This window comes from Globicephala melas, chromosome 16 (assembly GCF_963455315.2).
Source record: "Globicephala melas chromosome 16, mGloMel1.2, whole genome shotgun sequence".
In the NCBI taxonomy this organism is placed as follows: Eukaryota; Metazoa; Chordata; class Mammalia; order Artiodactyla; family Delphinidae; genus Globicephala; species Globicephala melas.
The window spans coordinates 19,107,575-19,126,573 of NC_083329.1; the positions used below are offsets into that span (position 1 = coordinate 19,107,575).

Below are 18,999 nucleotides of genomic sequence, written 5' to 3' on the forward strand. Positions count from 1 at the left end.
GAGCCTGTGCTCCGCAACGGGAGAGGCCACAACATTGAGAGGCCCGCGTACTGCAAAAAAAAAAAAAGGAAATGCAAATCAAAATCACAATGAGATATCATCTCACACGTGTCAGAATGGCTGCTATCAAAAAGAACAAATATCAAGTATTGGTAAGGATGTGAAGAAAAGGGAACTCTTGTGTAGGGTTGGTGGGAATGTAAATCGGTGCAGCCGTTATAGAAGACAATACGAGGATTCCTCAAAACAATTGAAAATAGAGCTACCATATGATCTAGACTTCCACTCTTGAGTATTCTTCCAAAGAAAACAAAAACACTAATTAGAAAAGATATATGCACCCTTGTGTTCATTGCAGCATTATTTACAATGGCCAAGATATGGAAGCAACCTAGGTGCCCATCAATAGATAAATGGATATAGCAGCCTTGGACTGAGCCTGGGAAGGGCCTGAGCTGGTGGGGAGGGGACAGGGGCTCAAATCCTTTCTCTGCCACTTAGCTGTGGATTCTTGGGCAAGCTACCTTAGCTCACCTTGGCTCAGCCAGTTCACTTCTCTGCAAAATGGGGATAAATGAGGCCTGGCTTAAAGCGTTTTCAGAGGTAAGTAAGAGAGCGTAGGAAAAGCACCTGGCACCTGCCTAGCACAGAGGACAAACCCTCTAGACAAGGTACTTCTCTCTCTCCAAATGATGTGTGTGCCGGTGTGTGTGTGTGTAAAGGTGTAAATACACGTGTGTGTTCGTGAGAAAAGGCAGGGCCGGCTGTGGGATGCAGCACACAGTTGGCTCAATTACTCATGGCCTCGAAATAAAAAAGCAGCTCCAAGCATGTATGGGCCCCAGGATGACTGTAAATCCCACAGCCCTGGGCCCAGGCCAGAACACTTGCCAACCCTACCCCACCTCCTCTGCTGGTGGCCAGAGCCCTGCTGCCCTCCTCTCTCCCCAGATGGCCTGGTCCATGCCTACCCAGGGCCCTGGGAAGCCACAGAGCATCAGGGGCTCCAGAGTGGTCCTGAAGGGTCCAGGGAGGGGGTCCGGGGCAGAGGCTGGGACCCCAGTTGTCTGCAGGGCTTTTTGGAGACTCTGCACTGCTTGCCTGCTCCGGGGACCTCTCCAGGTTAAGGAGATCCATCTGGAACCAGCGAGTGGAGGGATGCACAGCCTGGGCCTCTCGCCTTACATGTGGCTCAGCCAGGGGTGTGGATCCTTAGTCCCTCCCCCACAGGAACTGGCAGAGCAGGTGGAGCTCTTTAGCCTCAGCGTTTCTGAGGGCTCAGGGATCCCCTTCCTGTTCTGGAGCTTGGGGAGAGCTGGCCATCTAAAGGACTCCTGCTGTGACTTTATTTCTAAACAGATAGCCCCCTCCCCGGGGGAGATCATTTTGGCCCCAAATATTACAAATGTAACTTGGATGCCAACTGGCATAAAAAAGAATTAAATCTAATTCTTACGAGCAACCAAGGCGTGCAAAGCACTCTGTTCTCATTTAATTCTGGAACCACCTTTTAAGATAGTTTCATGTGGTATCTCCATTTTCCTAGAGAGGAAATGGAAACAGAGGTTAACAAGCTGGCCTAAGAACATACAACTAGCAAATGCCAGGGCTGGGATTCAAACCCCTGCTTTTTTCCAGAACCTCCCTCGATGGCGGGTGCTTCCACGTATGAGACAACACACCTGGACAGGCTGTGTTGGTGGCACTAGGAGCTCTGGGCAGACGCTGGAGTGAGGGTCCCGGGGCCCCATGAGAGCTGCCTCTAGGATAATGAACGAGCACAAACCCCAGGCCCAGCCTTCCTCCACCTGCCCAAGCCCCTTCCTCAGGCCCCTGGCACAGCTGTCGCCATCCCAGCCTGTGATCCGATTACAGACCCCAGAGCCGCTGGTCTCTTCCTGCCGCTGCCGCTGCTGCTAGTGAACAGGAAAGCAGAGGCCCATCCTGCCTGCGAACAACGCGGAAGCAAGCGGAGGACGAAGCTATCAGAGGCCCTGCCAGCTGCCGTCATCGCTGGGGGCCCCGCCCTCCGAGCTCATTCTCTGGGGTCTTAGGCGGCGACTGCTGAAGAGGGGCAGGAACGAGGGCCCCGCGGTGAGGATGTGAGGAATCCTGCAGTTGGCTTTGTTTAGACGGGTGGTAGGGGCGCCTCCTCCCTTGCACCAGAGTGCGGACACGTGCGCACACACAGAGGAAGCCCCCTCCACCTCCCACCCAGTGGCCTCGCACAGGAGGCCCAGGCCTGAATTAATGCTGGGCTTCACCAGATATGAATTTGGCGACTCTGGGCCTGCTCCTAATCTAAGCTTGCTTCCTCACGTGTAAACTGGGTTCATCATAGCACCCAACTCGTAGGTTTTTACATCCCAGGTCCTCACCAAATGCTTGTTGAGTAAAACCATTCCCCGCCACATCGACCCATCCATTCCCTGTGGTACAGGCCCCGGACCCCTCTCTCTTCTGCACTTCTTTCCTTCCTAGCATCCCTACACCTACTCAGCTGGGCTTGAGCCGAGGTGTTCTTTCCTAAGCCTCCCCCTTCCAACCCTGCAAGTCCGTGAGCTACTTTCCTCAGGGTCACACTTCTGAGGGCTACAGCGGGGGGTCCAAGAGGCTTCGGATGTTTAGAAAAGGTACCCAGTTCTTGGAAATAAGGCGCAAGCCTACTGAATGCTCTTTCAAGGTCACACTAGAGCAGTGTCCAACAGGCCCCCTAGGGGCCTTCTGACTCTCTAAGGGAAGGCCATTTCGTTTGACACACTGTCTTCCACTGATTAGGGTGTAGACTCTGCAAAGTTAGATGTTAACTTAGAAAGAAATAGAGGATTGGGAAGTTGGGAATGATCCTTGTAGGCTAGAAAAATAACCCCAAAGATTATAGTTTTATTGACCTATAGAGCTTCTGTCATGCTGCTGGTTCCCTCATTCATGAGATAAATCTCTTAACACACGCTCACTATATTGTGTATGAGAATCGTATTTTCAACTTTTCAAAAATGATGCTTCAACACGGATCTCACGTTTCTAGGAAGAGGCCAGGGTTGGGGTGGGAGGATCCCCCAGGGTGGAAATTGGAAAGAATGCAGCCCCTGTGGAGGATGACGGGCTGTGGATGGAGAGGAAGGCTAAGCTTAAGGCCAAGTGCACCTGTGTCCTGAGAGCGGTGATGCTTAGGATGCTGGTGGTGATGTGTGTGTGTGAAGGGGGGTGCGGAGGAGGGGGGTAGATGGAACTACAGAGGGGCGACTGCTGAACATAGTGGCAACAGAGAGCTCGGAGCTCACGGGTCCCTCTCCCTAAGCCTGCGAGAAGAGACTGGTGAGAAAATGTGGTCTCCATCAAAAGGGCTTCAACAATGAGAGACCTCAGAGGAAATCATCAGGGGGGGTAGAAGGAAGGTTTCAGGTGTTGAGATTGAGGCTGAAGGTTCCAGAAGCTTTTGCGATATAAGAGGTTTCGGAGGAGGTGGGGCAGGTATGGAGGATGGCTGGCTGCAAGGACCTCGCCTCAGGCCCAGGGATGAAGGCAGCCAGGAGGGCGGGAAGCCGTCTGGAAGGAACCGGAGCCCTAGTGAGGCCGGTGACAGCCTGGGCAGGCCTGGGGCTTCTACCAGAGCAGGGCCTGGTGCACATCAGAGGTCAGGACTGCTCCTAGTGGGGACTCTGGGCAAGAGGCACTGGAGGTTTTCCTGGTGGTCTAGTGGTTAGGATTTGGGGCTTTCACTGCCGTGACCCGGGTTCAGTCCTTGGCTGGGGAACTGAGATCCTGCAAGCCGTGTGATGTGTCCAAAAAAAAAACGGGATTAAGAAAAGGGGGTTTTCCTCCCTGGCTGGGCGAGAGGACACCCTGAGTTGGTCACACTCATCTTGGGTCCTGGCTCTTGGCTTTCAACAAAAACTCCCCAGAAACCTCAGGTGTGCAAGGAAGGTATCAGGGCAGCAGGGAGCAGCTGTCAGGCCCTCTAGCTGCGTCCACTGCAGCACCAGGGCGGTGATTATCCCCCGAGTGTCACCCTTAGAACTGCTGGCAGCAGGCACGGACCCTCAGCTGGGAGCCTCCAGGCCCCTTCTATTGAGGAAGCCCGTGAGTCAAGCTGGTAAGTTTAAAACTACTCTCCCCTCAGGATGGGAATTCGTTTAAAGCGCCCAGTACAATGGGGGAGGTGGAACAGTCCTGAGGCGGGTTGGGACAGCGGCGGCTCTGGTCTGCCAGTCGCAGGGGCCTCCCTCCCACCCGCCCCCCTGCAACCAGCTTCCACCCACTCTTTACCTCGGTTCAGATGAAAGTTTCATTTTCCTCTTTGGATAAAGCATAACCAAAAAAGTCTGCTGCTTTCCTTCGCATAGACGTCTTCAAAAGGATTTCTCCCAGGTCACCGGCCATTCTTTGTTCCAGAGGTCAAGGATTTCAACAGGCCGGAGCCCACTCTTTGAGGCCCGTAGATTTCCCCAGTTAACAGGCAGGACCTGAGGGCTTCCTGCGCCCTGCCCCAGACCTGCTGATTTAGAATCTCCAGGGGAAAAGGCGGGAGAAACTGCATCTTCCAAAACCACTCCAGGTGGGGAGTTCCCTGGTCGTCTAGTGGTTAGGATTTGGGGCTTTCACTGCCGTGACCCAGGTTCAATCCTCGGTTGGGGAACTGAGATCCTGCAAGCCGTGCGGCATGGCCAAAAAGGAAAAAGAAAAAGAAAAAGAAAAAAAGGGCGGGGGCGGGATTAAAAAAAACCACTCCAGGTGAATTTGATGATGAGGCAAGGCCTGGGTAACATAGGTTTCTGTTAGAACTCCACCAGGATATGGGGTATTCATACACTTCTCGTCAAACATCTACTAAATTGTTCCAGCTTCTTCCCCAGCCACCAGGTTCACCCCTAGGGTGGGGCAGCGTGGACCCCACAGAGCATAGCTTTGCAGAGCATCCACGCCCCCTTCCGCATGGGGAGAACCCTGTCAAAGGGAACCAGGGCGATGATAGAAATAGTCTGAGGGAGAAGTCGGAGGGGAGAAGCAGCCTGGGGTGTCACAGGACACGGCCCGCAGGCAGGAGGAAGTCTCACTGACGGGGAGGCACCACGTGCCTGTGGACCGCAGAGGAGGACAGACCTGGGCTGGGGTCCGGCTGCCCCCACGTAGAGCTGCGTAACTGGGGTTCGGGGTGGGGAAATAGCCTCTTCTTTGGAAAACGAGGACAGCAGTTCCTCTCTCAGGGCTGTTGTGAGGTTTGTCTGCCATAAAGAACATAAGTCACTGAGCACAGAGCCTGGCACATAGTAAGCGTTCAGTAAGTCCCAGCTGCTATTATCAATTGTTCGTTCTACAAACACTCTCTGCATAAAAACGGCAAAAACAAACAGCAAAACAGAAACTTAGACATGGTCCCAGTCCTCATAGTGCTTACAGGGTACAGGGTTTTAAAGGGATTTTGCTCTAAAGTAAGGCAAATAAAAGGTTTTTGTTTTTAACGTGACAGAGGAAAAGAACTTTGGGGAAAAGCACAGGTTTGATTCAGATGAGAGTTCTGCCCTCGCTCCTGCTTTCAGATTCAATCTGTTGGAGCAAGAATAGATTGTGGAGGTCCCAGAAAGGGGGCCTGACTTCCTGAGACCAGAGAACCTTTTCAGCCTTGAAGAACAAATAAAATTTTTACCCCCGCCCCCCGTGCCCTGCCCCTGCACTAGTGTGTCTAAAGTCTTGGTCACCTGCAACTATTCTTAGTTCTATCCCAAGTCTGCCTCTACCTCAAATGTCTCAAGTTACTGCTTTAAAACCTTCCTATACCTGCAAACTACAAAGTGAAGACTAATTAAATGGATTTGAGAACCAAAAGAGAAAAGGGATGGTATGGGAAGGGGCACAGATCACAGTCCTGCTCTTCAGAACTGGAAGATAAGATGGATGAGGACTGAACCCAGGCTCTCCTCAGGGAAAACTGAGCTCTAAGAGGCTAGGGAAGAGTGGCAGTGGTGGCAGTGCTCAATGTGCAACCTTTGCCTTTTTCAAATTGGGAGCAGAGAATAGGGTTGGGGGACTTAAGAGGAGTTGATGGTTAACTGCTAGAGAATTCCAGAATCAAAAGCACTCAGCCAGCATCCTCCTCTGCAAAGATGCTTGTGTGACACAGAGTGGGGGGGGGGGGAAGGGGGCTCCTGGTTTTGGATTTGCAGTTCCTTTTCGGGGACCACTTACAAGTCGACCACCTTTTTTTTGCTGCACTGCGTGTCTTGCAGGATCTTAGTTCCCTGACTAGAGATCGAACCCAGTGCCTGGGCACTGGGAGTGCAGAGTCCTAACCACTGGACTGCCAGGGAAGTCCCCAAACGTTTCGTTTTAATACCCAGCCAAGGGCAGAGGTTAGACAGACAGACACCCCAGGAGCGTGTCCACAAGAAAAAGAAAGCAAAGAGTCACTGGAAGGACCTCTTTGGCATGCAGCTTCAGTAATTTCTCTTTCTTGAAGGTTCCAGAGCTTTAATCTCACAACTGAGATGAAAGACAGACACTCTCACCTCAGAAGTGAAACACCATGTTGCTTATTTCTCTACTTGTGCCTTAAACTCCAGTGCATCATAAGGCCACGCTTGGTGCCAGTATTTGCATCAGGGGCATGGATGGATGGAGTGTTAGGGAGGACAAGATTTAGGCCACTGTGTGACGCCAGCTGAGGCACAGAGGCAGGGCCGTGCATGTGCACAGGCAGGCACACATGCTCCTTCACACCTGCTCACCGAGAGGATGAACACTTTATTCTCCAGCAGTACAGAAACTGGACTTCTGGGAAAATCCTAAAGAGGATAATAGTGCTTTCTCCAAGGCTACAGGGGTGCTAACTAAGTTTCTAACAAGAAAACAAATCATTAAGTATTGTCATCACTCTGTGAGAGAATGTAAGAGATCCTAATTCTGACTCAGTAGTGTTGGGGAGATGATGCTGAAATGGTAAACTGAAAAGCAACGTAATAGGTGAAGGTGTTTCCATTAAGGGATGCAAGGTGTGAGTCAGAAATAGGAAACAGGGAAAACGAAGACAATCTCTTGTGGGTCTACAGAAGGATTCAGAAGGCACCAGCAGAAAAAAATGCTGCTCTGAGAAACAAGTAGGGCTGTTGGAAGAAAGTGTTGCCATTTTGTTAACGAGATCCTATTAAACAGCTGCTGTGTATCTTTCTAAATAGCAATACAACCTGTTGCGAGCACTAGGTACCTTGGCTGAAAGCATCCACTTTATGAGCACTTAGCTCATAAACTCCAGCAACAGGGCAATCTCAAGAATATCACACCTTGACCTTCTCGTTGCTCCTGGAACTCTACTAATGAGGAACTAAAGAGGAAACTAGTTTGAAAACTAGACTGGAAAAATGGAGGGGTTGGCATGCGTCAAGGTCCCCCTCTAGCGGTTCTGGAAATAAACAAAGTAACTTGAAATTTAGAATATCAGGAGAAAAAAATAGCTGCATAGACAAAGCTGAAGCAAACCTTTGCAGTCATCGTTTCTAATTCTGAGGGCGTATGATAGATTCCTGTTTGAAAAACCTCTCCTAGCAAAGGCTTCTGCCTTAGAAGTGGCACGACCCTTTTACTATGTTACACATTAACTGCCTCTGTGACCTTGGTTCCAAATGATTTGGTCTCACATCCATGTCCGTCAAATTCAACTTCCTACTGTTTGTTTTTCTCTCTCTCTCACCTATATGTACTTTTATGTTACCAGTCTTTATAACTATCATCTTTAATGAAGGAAAAATTTCAGACTTAACTTATGAGGCTAAAGCAGGACTTGGCACCACTGCACACCTGACTGCTTGTGTATTATATAATCAACATGCCATGCACTGGTCTGAAGCACAGAGAATACATAAAAGGTGACATTCAAATGTTAATGTCCTCTTTGCAATAGACTTATACCAACCAATGTGATGACTTGAGAGAGTAAATATATCCACATTCTCCTTGAAAACCTAATCTCTATGCTGCCTCATATCCCTGTGCAGTTACTGGCTGCCACAAGGGCTCTTACACCCAGGAGACTCTCTGTCTCTAGGAAGGGGAGACTCGGTGCCACATGGTGGCAGATTTATGGAGCAACACTAACATCTTTCATGCAGAAGTCTGGCAACCGGGAGTAACCCAATCCCCCTAGGACATTCAGGGACACAAGTGATCAGAGTGTACCTAAATAGGTAAAGGGCTAAAGAAAAGGGGAGAAGGGTGGGGAGGGAAAAGGTAAAGAAAACTAAAGATGGTGGTAACTTGCCCTTAAAATCTGTTACTGGGTGTAACGAGGAGGACCAATCAACACTGTACAATTATGGTACAAAATATCTCTTACTTCCATAGTTAACCAGGGAGAACAAAGAGCTAACCATTCCATATTTTACATTCTTTAAAAAGGTGCAAAAATTATACAAACAACTTTCTATCTTGGGAAAATAATCCTAAATTTCCACAGTTCTGTGTAAAAATGCTCAGTTTAAGGGGGTTTGTTTTTGGCATTGTAGCCAAAAGGAAACAATCTAAGCACCCAACAGGAGGAGGTATTTTAAGTAAATTAGGCTACTTCTATTTGACAGAATTTTGTGGCCGTTAAAATTTTGTTTCTGAAGAGGTTAAACAGAGGAATATTTTATATTGTATTACTAAGTGAAAATTCAGGATATAAAATTATATACACACTTCAAATCTACTAATACTTGGTAACAATATTAACAAAATCTCAAAGTGGAAAAATCAGGACAGGACTATCCAGCCACAGAGAAGCACTTTTTAGATTTATGAATCACTGGCTAATTCCTTTGGTGAATTTCTTTCCTTCCTCTAAGTTTCTGGGTTAGCCAAGTATGTCCAGGATTGTCACATTTTTCTATTCATTTTCATTAAGAATTAATAATTTATAGGGAATTTCCTGGCAGTCCAGTGCTTAGGACTCTGCACATCCACTGCCGGGGGCCCAGGTTCAATCCCTGGTCGGGGAGCTAAGATCTCACAAGCTGTGCAGCGCAGCGCAAAAATAAAAATAAAACAATAAATTTATGACTGAGATATAACAAGGAATATGGGTTTTATATTTATATTCTATGTTTCATTATCTAGGTGCTTATTGTTACAAATCCACTGGAGTCTCATTTATACTGATATTCTTGGGGAGATGCTTAAGATTATTAGGAAGTTCTAGAATGATGGCATGCAGGTAACATCCCTTGCCAAATTCTTTATTATAGAGGGTGGGTCATATCAGGGCAAAGTTATAGATCATAAACTATATACCATTTCAATCTCCACAGGTAGTGACTCATAATGATTATTCTTGGGGAGATGCTTAAGAAACATTTTAGGAATATCAGAAAGATACTGTGCTTACATAACCCTTTGAATGGGGTCTTAGAGTATTTCTTATACTAAATTCTCTGTTAGGGAAGATCAGTTACATTATGGCAAAACTATAAACAATATACTGAATGTTTAAACTCTACAGAGATTCAGCTGGTCAAAATGAAAACTCAAAGTGAATGTACATTTTAAAGTCACAATACTTTTTCCTCATTTTAGAAGTGCCTCTTTAGGGATTTCTGGCTCCCACCAATGGAGACTCCTAACAAACCAAACCTCTTGTAGATACCAACTATAAACTGAGGGTAAAAAAAGTCAGCAAGAAATAAATGGTATATATATTAAAAAGGAAGAAATAAAACTGTCTCTATTTGCATATGATATGATTATGTAGAAAATCTCAAAGAATCTACAAAAAAGACCTAGTAGAATAAGGGAGATTTCCAAGGACACAAGAGTATTTAACCCAGTATAGGCTGTACTGGTGACTTGCTTCCAAAGGAGTGTCAAAGGGGGAAAAAAGTAACTATAGTGAAGAAACCTGACAAACAATCTTGGGCAGGTGATCGAGGTAAACATCACCAGTGATAAAGCATGTTAATAACAGGCACTGCTGCTGTGATGTGATGAGGACATTTCACCTCTATAGTATTATATATTTAACTCCAGTTTAACCATGAGAAAAATAGCAGACAAGGGCAAATTGAGGGACATTCTACAAAACATCTGAAAAGCAGTCCTCAAAACTGTCAAGGATGAAAAACAGACTAAGAAACTGTCACAGACCAGAGGAGACATGACAAGTAAAAGTAATGTATCCTCTGTGGGATCTGAGAAAAAAAGGCATTAGTGGAAAAACTGGCAAAATCTATAGTTGAAAAACTAAATGTACCCAGGTTTGGGGAAAAATGTACCACGGTAACTGTTATGGGCTGAATTGTATCCCCCCTCCAAATGTACATGTTTAAGTCCCAAACCCACTACATCCAAATATCACTGCTGTTTTGGAGACAGGACCTTTTAAAGAGGTGATCAAGTTACAATAAGGCTGGAGAGAGTGGGCCCTAATCCAATCTGACTGGTGTCCTTAGGAGGAAATCTGGACAAACGAGTTTATTTCTTTTAAATGTTATGCTTCAAAAGATACCATTAAGAAAGTAAAAAGACAATCCAAGGGCTGGGGTATTTACAAGTCACACACCTGACAAGGGTCTTTTGCATCCAGAATAAAGAACTCTAACTTCTGTTATTAGTATTCTATAATAATGCAAACTATGATTCTATAATAAAAACACGAGTAACAGAATTTAAATATGGACAAAATATATGCCCATATATTTTGCCCATATATATGCCCATATATTTTGCCCATATATGTATCAGACATCTCGCTGAAGAAAATATATAAATGACCAGTAAGCACATAAAAAGATGCTTACCATCATTAGTCATTAGGAAAATGCAAATTTAAACCACAATGAGGTACTACTTCACATAAGAATGGCTATACTAAAAAGACAGAAAAATAAGTATTGGTGAGGATGTGGAAAAAAACATAGCCCTCATATATTACTGGTGGAAATGTAAAATGGTGCAGCCTTTGGAAAAGTCTGGCAGTTCCTCAAAATGTTAAACATACCATATGACCCAACAATTCCAATCCAGGGTAAATACCCAAGAAAAATGAAAACATATTCACACAAAAAAAACTTGTTCATAAATAGCATTATTTATAATAGCCAAAAGGTAGAAACAACCCAAATGTCCAACTAATGAATGGATAAACAAACCATGGTATACAGTTGACCCTTGAACAACATATAGGTTAGTGGTGCTGACTCCCCTTTGGGGTTGAAAATTCATGTACTGTTATCTCTGCCTCAAAAACAAAGGAATTGATAAATTACTCACCCAAGGGCAGGAAGCTAAAACAGTTTGGATAGAATAAGGCCTCAAACCCTAGATCTTTTGATTCCTCATATTATGAACACAATCTTTATCCTCATACTTAAAGATCAATAAAATGACAATACAGGTGCTATACTGAAAAAAACCCAAGTATAAGTGAACCTGAGCAATTCAAACCCATGTTGTTCAAGGGTCAAATTGTATATTCATACAATGGGATATTATTCAGCAATAAAAAGGAATCAAGTCCCGGTATGTGCTACAACATAAATGAACCTTGAAAACATGCTAAATAAAGGAAGTCAGTCACAAAAGGTCCCATACTGTATGATTCCATTTATATGAAATGTCCAGAACAGGCAAATCCATAGTATGAGACAAAGTAGATTTGTGGTCGCCAGAGAAATGATAAGGGGAGAGGGAGATGTAGAGTGACTGCTAATGGGTACAGTGTTACTTTTGGGGTAACTGAAATGTTCTAAAATTAGATTGTAGAGGTAGTTGCACAATTCTGTGAATAAACTAAAAAGCACTGAATTGCACCATTTTAATGGGTGAATGTTACGGTATGAATTACCTCAATAAAGCAATTTTAAAACACAATAAGCAGCAAAGCTCTAATCTGGGAAAAGACCAATGTTTCAATAACAAGGTTTTCCAAACTACTTATCCAGAAAAACAAGGAAATTTTATAGCTCAATTTCTTGGATACTCTCCCCAACTTCTATTAAACACACTGCCATTTTAAATTAAAAATACTTTTTAAAGGACTGTTACATTGAGTTAAAGCAGGGGTTCTAACCCTCACTGAGGGTCAGAATCACCTTGCAGAACTTTAGAATTAACAATGAACAAGACCCTATGCCTTAAAGATTTCGATTCAAGTGGTCTAGGGAAAGATTTCAGCAATGTTACATTTTTTTTTAATTAATTAATTTATTATTGGCTGTGTTGGGTCTTCGTTTCTGTGCGAGGGCTTTCTCTAGTTGCAGCGAGCAGGGGCCCCTTCATCGCAGTGTGCGGGCCTCTCACCGTTGCGGCCTCTCTTGTTGTGGAGCACACGCTCCAGATGCGCAGGCTCAGTAGTTGTGGCTCATGGGCCTAGTTGCTCTGTGGCATGTGGGATCTTCCCAGACCACGGCTCGAACCCATGTCCCCTGCAGTGGCAGGCAGATTCTCAACCACTGCGCCACCAGGGAAGCCCAGCAATGTTACATTTTTAAAAGCTCACTTATGGATTTAAAAATGCAGCCAGGATTGGGAATCACTGCTGTAATTCAACAGAATATTAAACTGTGTTTTAAAAATCTTTTAGGGGCTTCCCTGGTGGCACAGTGGTTGAGAGTCTGCCTGCCAATGCAGGGGACACGGGTTTGTGCCCTGGTCCGGGAAGATCCCACATGCCACGGAGCAGCTGGGCCCGTGAGCCATGGCCTCTGAGCCTGCGTGTCCGGAGCCTGTGCTCCGCAACAGGAGAGGCCACAACACTGAGAGGCCCGCGTACCACAAAAAAAAAAAAAAAAAAAAAAAAAAAATCTTCTTTTAGGTGAAGGCAGACCTTTTCTTAAGCAAAACAAAAGGTAGATATTTAAGAAAAATTTGTTTCTAATCATAGAACCATAAATAAAAAGCCACATAAAACACAAAGTCATAAAACGAATTATTTAATTGAAGCTATAAAAAAGAGGCAATATAACAGATAAAATAATTAGGAAAGACTATTTAGCACATTTTAAAAGATTTAAAATAGGAGGACACTTTACAAAAGGTTGTGTGGGAAAAATTCTTAAACTATAAGTAGAAATGTAACATTACAGAGCATGTTATAAAATACAATGACAGAAATATAAAAGGGCTATGTATGCTCTAAGTCTGAAAACTATTAATAATGACCAGATATTTAGGTTTAAATTTACAGTTCCTGGGTATGAGGATCATATTACTATACACATCTTCCAAACCAATGGGAAGTATTTTCCAATTAACCATGAGTGGTATCATCTTCTACAAAGTCTTTGGCCATCTCTGCTGTGATCACATCAATATGACTAACCTGAAGAATAAATGTTAAAAACAAAATCTGTTAAATCTTAAAGAAATATATCAGTGTTCCCCTGTATAGGGTAATATTTTAAAAATACACCCAATCACCTGAATATTTTACATAACAAGTCAAATGACTCTAAAACACTGACTGATAAAACCTTTATTTACAATGCTGTTTGTTCAATGCATGAGTTTAAAAATATTTGAACCATATTTTTGTTCAGTTTTTATTACTTTGCTATTTTAAAGAATCTTAAGGCTGAAAGCACCAGGAAGAGTTGTGTGGTCTAACCAAATATAAATGAACTTATGTAACTGTTTAAGACTGTGAATTAAATAAGCACTAAAGAGATAGATAGGAAGATAGTGTCTCTTAATGCCAATAAAAATAAAACCAATGCAATGAATGCTACAAAAAAAACTGATAACCTTCACAGGCATTTTAAGTTTTTTTCAATAACTTTCTAAATTTTTTCATACTTAAGTAACATAAAACAAGAATTCAACAGTATAATGGATTGAATACTACATAAACTTAAACTTAATATAAAAAAAATTACCTTATTTCTGAACTTTACACCATAGAATTTGTCAGCTGACTCAAGCAATTCAGGCCTAAAAGTAGTTGTAATAAATTGAGCATGTACAGCAAGTTCCATAATCATATCTGTAAAAAGAAATAGTAATCTAATAAAACCCTTTTTTAGTTGAAATGAAAATTTAAAAAGCAACTATCTTTTTACTCTTACCTAAAACTTAAAACTGCCTGCATGCATACATCTACAAAAAATATCAACTTGTTTCTTAAACTAGGGATAAATCTTTAACACAAATAACTTAGTTACAGAATATAAAGAAGCAACACCTTCTAACACAGCATTAGAAATAATGTCAGAGCAAAGTAAATTTTCTCACACAAAAAACCAAAAGCAACCTTTTCCTGCTACCCACACCCCCAACCTGTATACTGGATTTGTTTGCATAAACTTACTAAAAATCACATATAGATTATTTAAACACATCAACATTGTTTATGACAGGGACTATTCAAGCATTGAGAAAAAGTGTTTAAAGGAGAGACGTTTGTATAAAAGTTTAACTGGAGGAGGATTTTCAATTATTACATCTATTTCTCACAGAACTAAACTTTGCAGTCTAATACTAGGTTTTTGAAAAATTGTTCAAAGAGAAATTATTTTATTTACTAATACCCTGTCCAGGCTCCCTGGATATCTCAGGCAACAAGAAATATACTATAAAAGAGGTAAGCTATTGGGGCTTCCCTGGTGGCACAGTGGTTAAGAATATGCCTGCCAATGCAGGGGACATGGGTTTGAGCCCTGGTTTGGGAAGATCCTACATGCCACGGAGCAACTAAGCCCGCAAGCCACAACTACTGCTGCCTGCGAGCCGCAACTACTGCTGCCCACGTGCCACAACTACTGAAGCCTGCGGGCCTAGAGCTCATGCTCCGCAACAAACCCACCTCAATGAGAAGCCCACATACTGCAACGAAGAGTAGCCCCCGCTTGCCACAACTAAAGAAAGCCTGAGCCCAGCAACAAAGACCCAATGCAGCCAAAAATAAATAAATAAATTTTTAAAAAAAAGAAAGTGAGGGAATTTAGTGGAGTGGGGATGAAGGGGAAAAAAAAAAGAGGTAAGCTATCATTTCTAGCAAGTTACTATGAAACTATGAAACCAAAACTGTACCTGACACAGCCTTTCTGTGCTGAGCATCCAGAGCCTGGTCAATCTCATCAAACAAGTAAAAAGGAGCTGGGTCACATTTCTGAATGGCAAAAATCAGAGCAAGAGCTACCAAGGATTTCTGTCCACCTGAAAGCTGTTGCATTTCTCTCATTTCACCTTGTTTTCCTGTAAATGACACCTAAGAAAATATTTAATGAGTTATATCTCAAAGGGGTAAAAATGTACCAATTTAGATTCGCAAAATAGTCTACAAATTCTACTATGATAACGCTCTGGGGAAAATTGAATGTAAAGGTATTTTACCCTAATTCCAACTCCAGTGAACTGGTCAACTGATGGAACACTGCTTTGTGACCCAGAGCCCCTCTCACTTTCACCACTCCCTTCTCCTTCATCCTGAGACTGACTGCCTTCCACATCTCCTTTCTTCATCACCAAAGTAGCTTTGCCACCAGGTACCAACTTTTGGAATACTTCACTGAAGTTTTTGGATACCTTAAAATAAACAGATAGATAGATAGATAGGGTGTCAACTGGAATATGTATTTTTTTAAAAAAAGATAAAATTTAAAAGCAATCAAAAATAGTTTTATTTTTTTAATCTTAAGAACAAGAATAACAGATTGGATCCCCTTTAAGAGCTGTATAAAACATTCCAGTTACTATATTTGCAACCTATATACTGGATTTGTTTTTATGTTTCAGATCCAATTATCAGTGGAAAAAAAGTTTAAAAATCTTTACAAATTGAATAACAGACTGAATAATACCTGAAGACTTTAGCTTGTGTGTTTACTACAAATAGAAACATACCTGTTTGAAAGTCAACTGAATAGCTTCATATTTTCGAAGTTCAAGTACATTCATCAGTTCCATGATTGATTTGTACCCCCTATCCAACTCTTCTTGCCGCTTTATTAACTTTTCTTTCTGCTCAGAGAAATTTACAAACTGATCTAAAGCTTTTTTGTTAACATGGCTGTACTTCTTCAATTCTGTGTTGCACTGTTCAAGTTTTCGAAACAACTATAAAGAGGAAAAAAATGTGTAAATAAATCCACATACAGGGAAATTTGCAATGAGATTTCAAATTTAAAACCAATTAGATTTACCTGTTTGAGGCTCAGTGTTTGGTATTTTTCAAATGCTTCCTGGGGAAGTGATCCAAGTTCTCGAATTTTCTTCATACACTCTTCTTTCTTCTTCAGTAGCATGCCTTGTCGATTTGTCATCTTTTCTAGTTCTTTAGTGTCATGATTTATAGCATCCATGTGTTCTTTTTCCATATTTTTCCAGCGCTCCATACTTTTCTGCAACTCCTTAATTCCAGCTTCTGTTTTATCAATGGAATTGTCCAAATCTAAAATGGGGGGAAAACCAAATTAGGCCATAACACCTATTTTATTATTTTTTTGACCAAGCTGCGTGGCTTGAGGAATCTTAGTTCCATGACCAGGGATTGAACCCAGGCCCTCAGCAGTGGAAGCATAGAGTCCTAACCACTGGACCGCCAGGGATTTCCCCAAAACACCTGTTTTAAAGCCAGAGTGTTAGGTGACTAAAGATTTTCAAGGTCAAATCTATCAAAATAAATAGGTTTAAATTTTACTGTGAAAACTTATGAAAAACTTCAGAACAAAATTGGGAGTGTACATGAGTCAAGGTATACAGTTTACATTTAATGTTTATAAAAACCTAAAATAGTTTTCTTCTCAGCAACTAGTGATAAGAAACTTGATTCAGCTATTTCGTACTTTTGTCAATGAAACTAGTAATATTATGGTCTCTCATAAAATTGTCACAAACATTTCAACAAAACAAAGGTTACTATTTATAATCAACACCCTAAACTCTGTTCACTATAAACTGTTTATGATGATGGAAAACACATAAAACTATTGGTACATGCTTTTGCCTATTTGGATATTTCATTTTGTAGTAAACAATCCTATAAAACCAATAAGCTAAATTTAACTAAATACCAAAAATATTTTTACTAAATAAAAATTCACCTTCTGATCGTGCCATGGTATCTTTTACTCTTTTATTGATGGCTTCAAGTTCTGAGGTTGTAGCAGTGAGAACAGTACCCCCTTCTGTCTCTCTCAGTTCATTGAGTTCCTACAACACAAAAGGAACTTAAGAGCATTAAACCACAAAAATATGAATTTTGTTAGTTTCAAAATGTTATAACTGCCGTTTATATAGCTGTTGATATGTCTGAATAAACACTTAAGAAAACCAAAAAACATATTTAAAATAATTGTAAATATTTAATGTATCCATTAAAGGGGAAAAAATTACCAGAAAACTTCTTAGCATCTGACTACTGATGAGAAAATATTCATAACTAATATTTACTACCTAGAATGTGCCAGATAATCATACAAAACAGGTACTACTGCTATGCTTATTTTACACAAGAGGAAACTGGAGCTTAGAAATATTAGATGACTTGCCCAGTACTGTACACTAGGTGGCAGTGCTAGAACTCCAAGCCAGGGCAGGCGGTCAGACTGCTAGGCTTTCTGTCCCCAGAGCCCATACTCTAAATCAGTCTCTCTCATATAAGCATTATCAAAAGGTTATGCTTGTCAAGGAACCCTAGAAAAAGAACATACCTGTTCTACTTGGTCCAAGCGCTTTCTTAAATTCTCGTTGAGGTAAGTCTCTACTCGAGTAATAATACCTTCTAACTTAATTCTTTCATTTAGCAACTGTCTGTTTTCCTAGAAGAAAAAACAAAATTCTTTGTCTACACAGCCATGCACATTTCACATACAGGAATGCTATCAATCTGTTGTTTTCTCCATTATTTTTGTTCAAATGAGCTGAAATAATTTTACACCTTTCCAAAAGGCCCTATATGTAAAAAAAAAAAAAAAAAAAAAGGCCCTGTATTTTCTTCATTTTCCCTCTTATCTATTCAGAATGCTGTTTCTGTGCCTGGTTCTTTTTATAAGGCATGCTACCAAAAATATTTTTCTTTTCCTGCTTTTCGTGTTTTGAACTTAGTATTAATTGCTTACATCTCTGTATTTAAAAATCAAATGTTGTTAAAATGTTTAATCAAGACAATATTATTAAATATGTAAAGGTGGTCAGGTCAATAAATACAGCAAAGGTGACAAGCTCCATCTTACCAATGACAAATGGGCATTAAGTAAGATGAAAGAAAACAAAGATTTCTTACACAATCCTAACATATGGTTTGGAAAAACTTATTAAAACCTCATTTACTTTAATGGATATTAGAAGTCTAATAAGTCTTATATTTTCTCAATAATCTCTTTCACATTCCTTTATTAGCCAGAAAGACACTTTTCACAACAGCCAATTGTCAACAAAAAATTTTTTTCCTGTCAACTCTACTTGCCTGCTGAAGTTGACGAATTTCATCATTCAGTGCATCTACTCTCTTCTGATCTTCCAGACTAAGTTGAGAAAGCAAATCAGTTCCAAGTTCTGCTTTCAGCGATTCTCTGGTGGACTCCATAGCATGCAAACTTGCCTCCAAACTTTGTAAGCTACGTTGCTATATGACAGATTATCCATTTATTAATAAACGTACTAGTCAGTGTATCACTTATAATAGTGAAAAATTGGCAACTATCTAAATTTGATATTAAAGTGAGCTAAGTAATCATATTAACTCAATTAAATATTAGATATCCATTATATTTGATAATTAGAACTATGTAGCAACAAGAAAAATATTTATGATGCAGTATTTGCAGGATGTGTGTAACACATCATACTCCATGGTCAAACTATATAAAGAAGTTGCTAGAATGTTAGGGTGGTATAATTGTGGGTGCATATATATATATTCTAAACTTCGTTGTTTTAGTACTATTGATGTACAAAATTAATAGTTTTTTGTCAAAACTGCTTCATGTTTATGACACCAATGTGTATTATCATTTGTAATAGCAGTAATAGTTTACTTTCTACTCATTTTGGCACAATCTGGACAGAATGCAATCAAATAAATCCATAAATAGTACT

General features: G+C 41.6%; 1 protein-coding gene across 1 annotated transcript in view; it reads right to left on the minus strand.

Annotated features, from left to right (window-relative positions):
* Positions 1-12,880: 12,880 nt before the first annotated feature.
* Positions 12,881-18,999, minus strand: part of SMC3 (structural maintenance of chromosomes 3) — a 32,431-nt gene continuing 26,312 nt past the window's right edge. Inside the window, exons 21-29 of the mRNA XM_030842538.2 lie at positions 18,368-18,526; positions 17,613-17,720; positions 17,004-17,112; positions 16,104-16,351; positions 15,805-16,017; positions 15,295-15,486; positions 14,992-15,169; positions 13,839-13,945; positions 12,881-13,285 (exon numbers count right to left, since the gene is read on the minus strand). Coding sequence (XP_030698398.1) covers positions 13,214-13,285; positions 13,839-13,945; positions 14,992-15,169; positions 15,295-15,486; positions 15,805-16,017; positions 16,104-16,351; positions 17,004-17,112; positions 17,613-17,720; positions 18,368-18,526 — 1,386 coding nt within the window. The 3' untranslated portion in view covers positions 12,881-13,213. The remainder of the gene's footprint in view (positions 13,286-13,838; positions 13,946-14,991; positions 15,170-15,294; positions 15,487-15,804; positions 16,018-16,103; positions 16,352-17,003; positions 17,113-17,612; positions 17,721-18,367; positions 18,527-18,999) is intronic.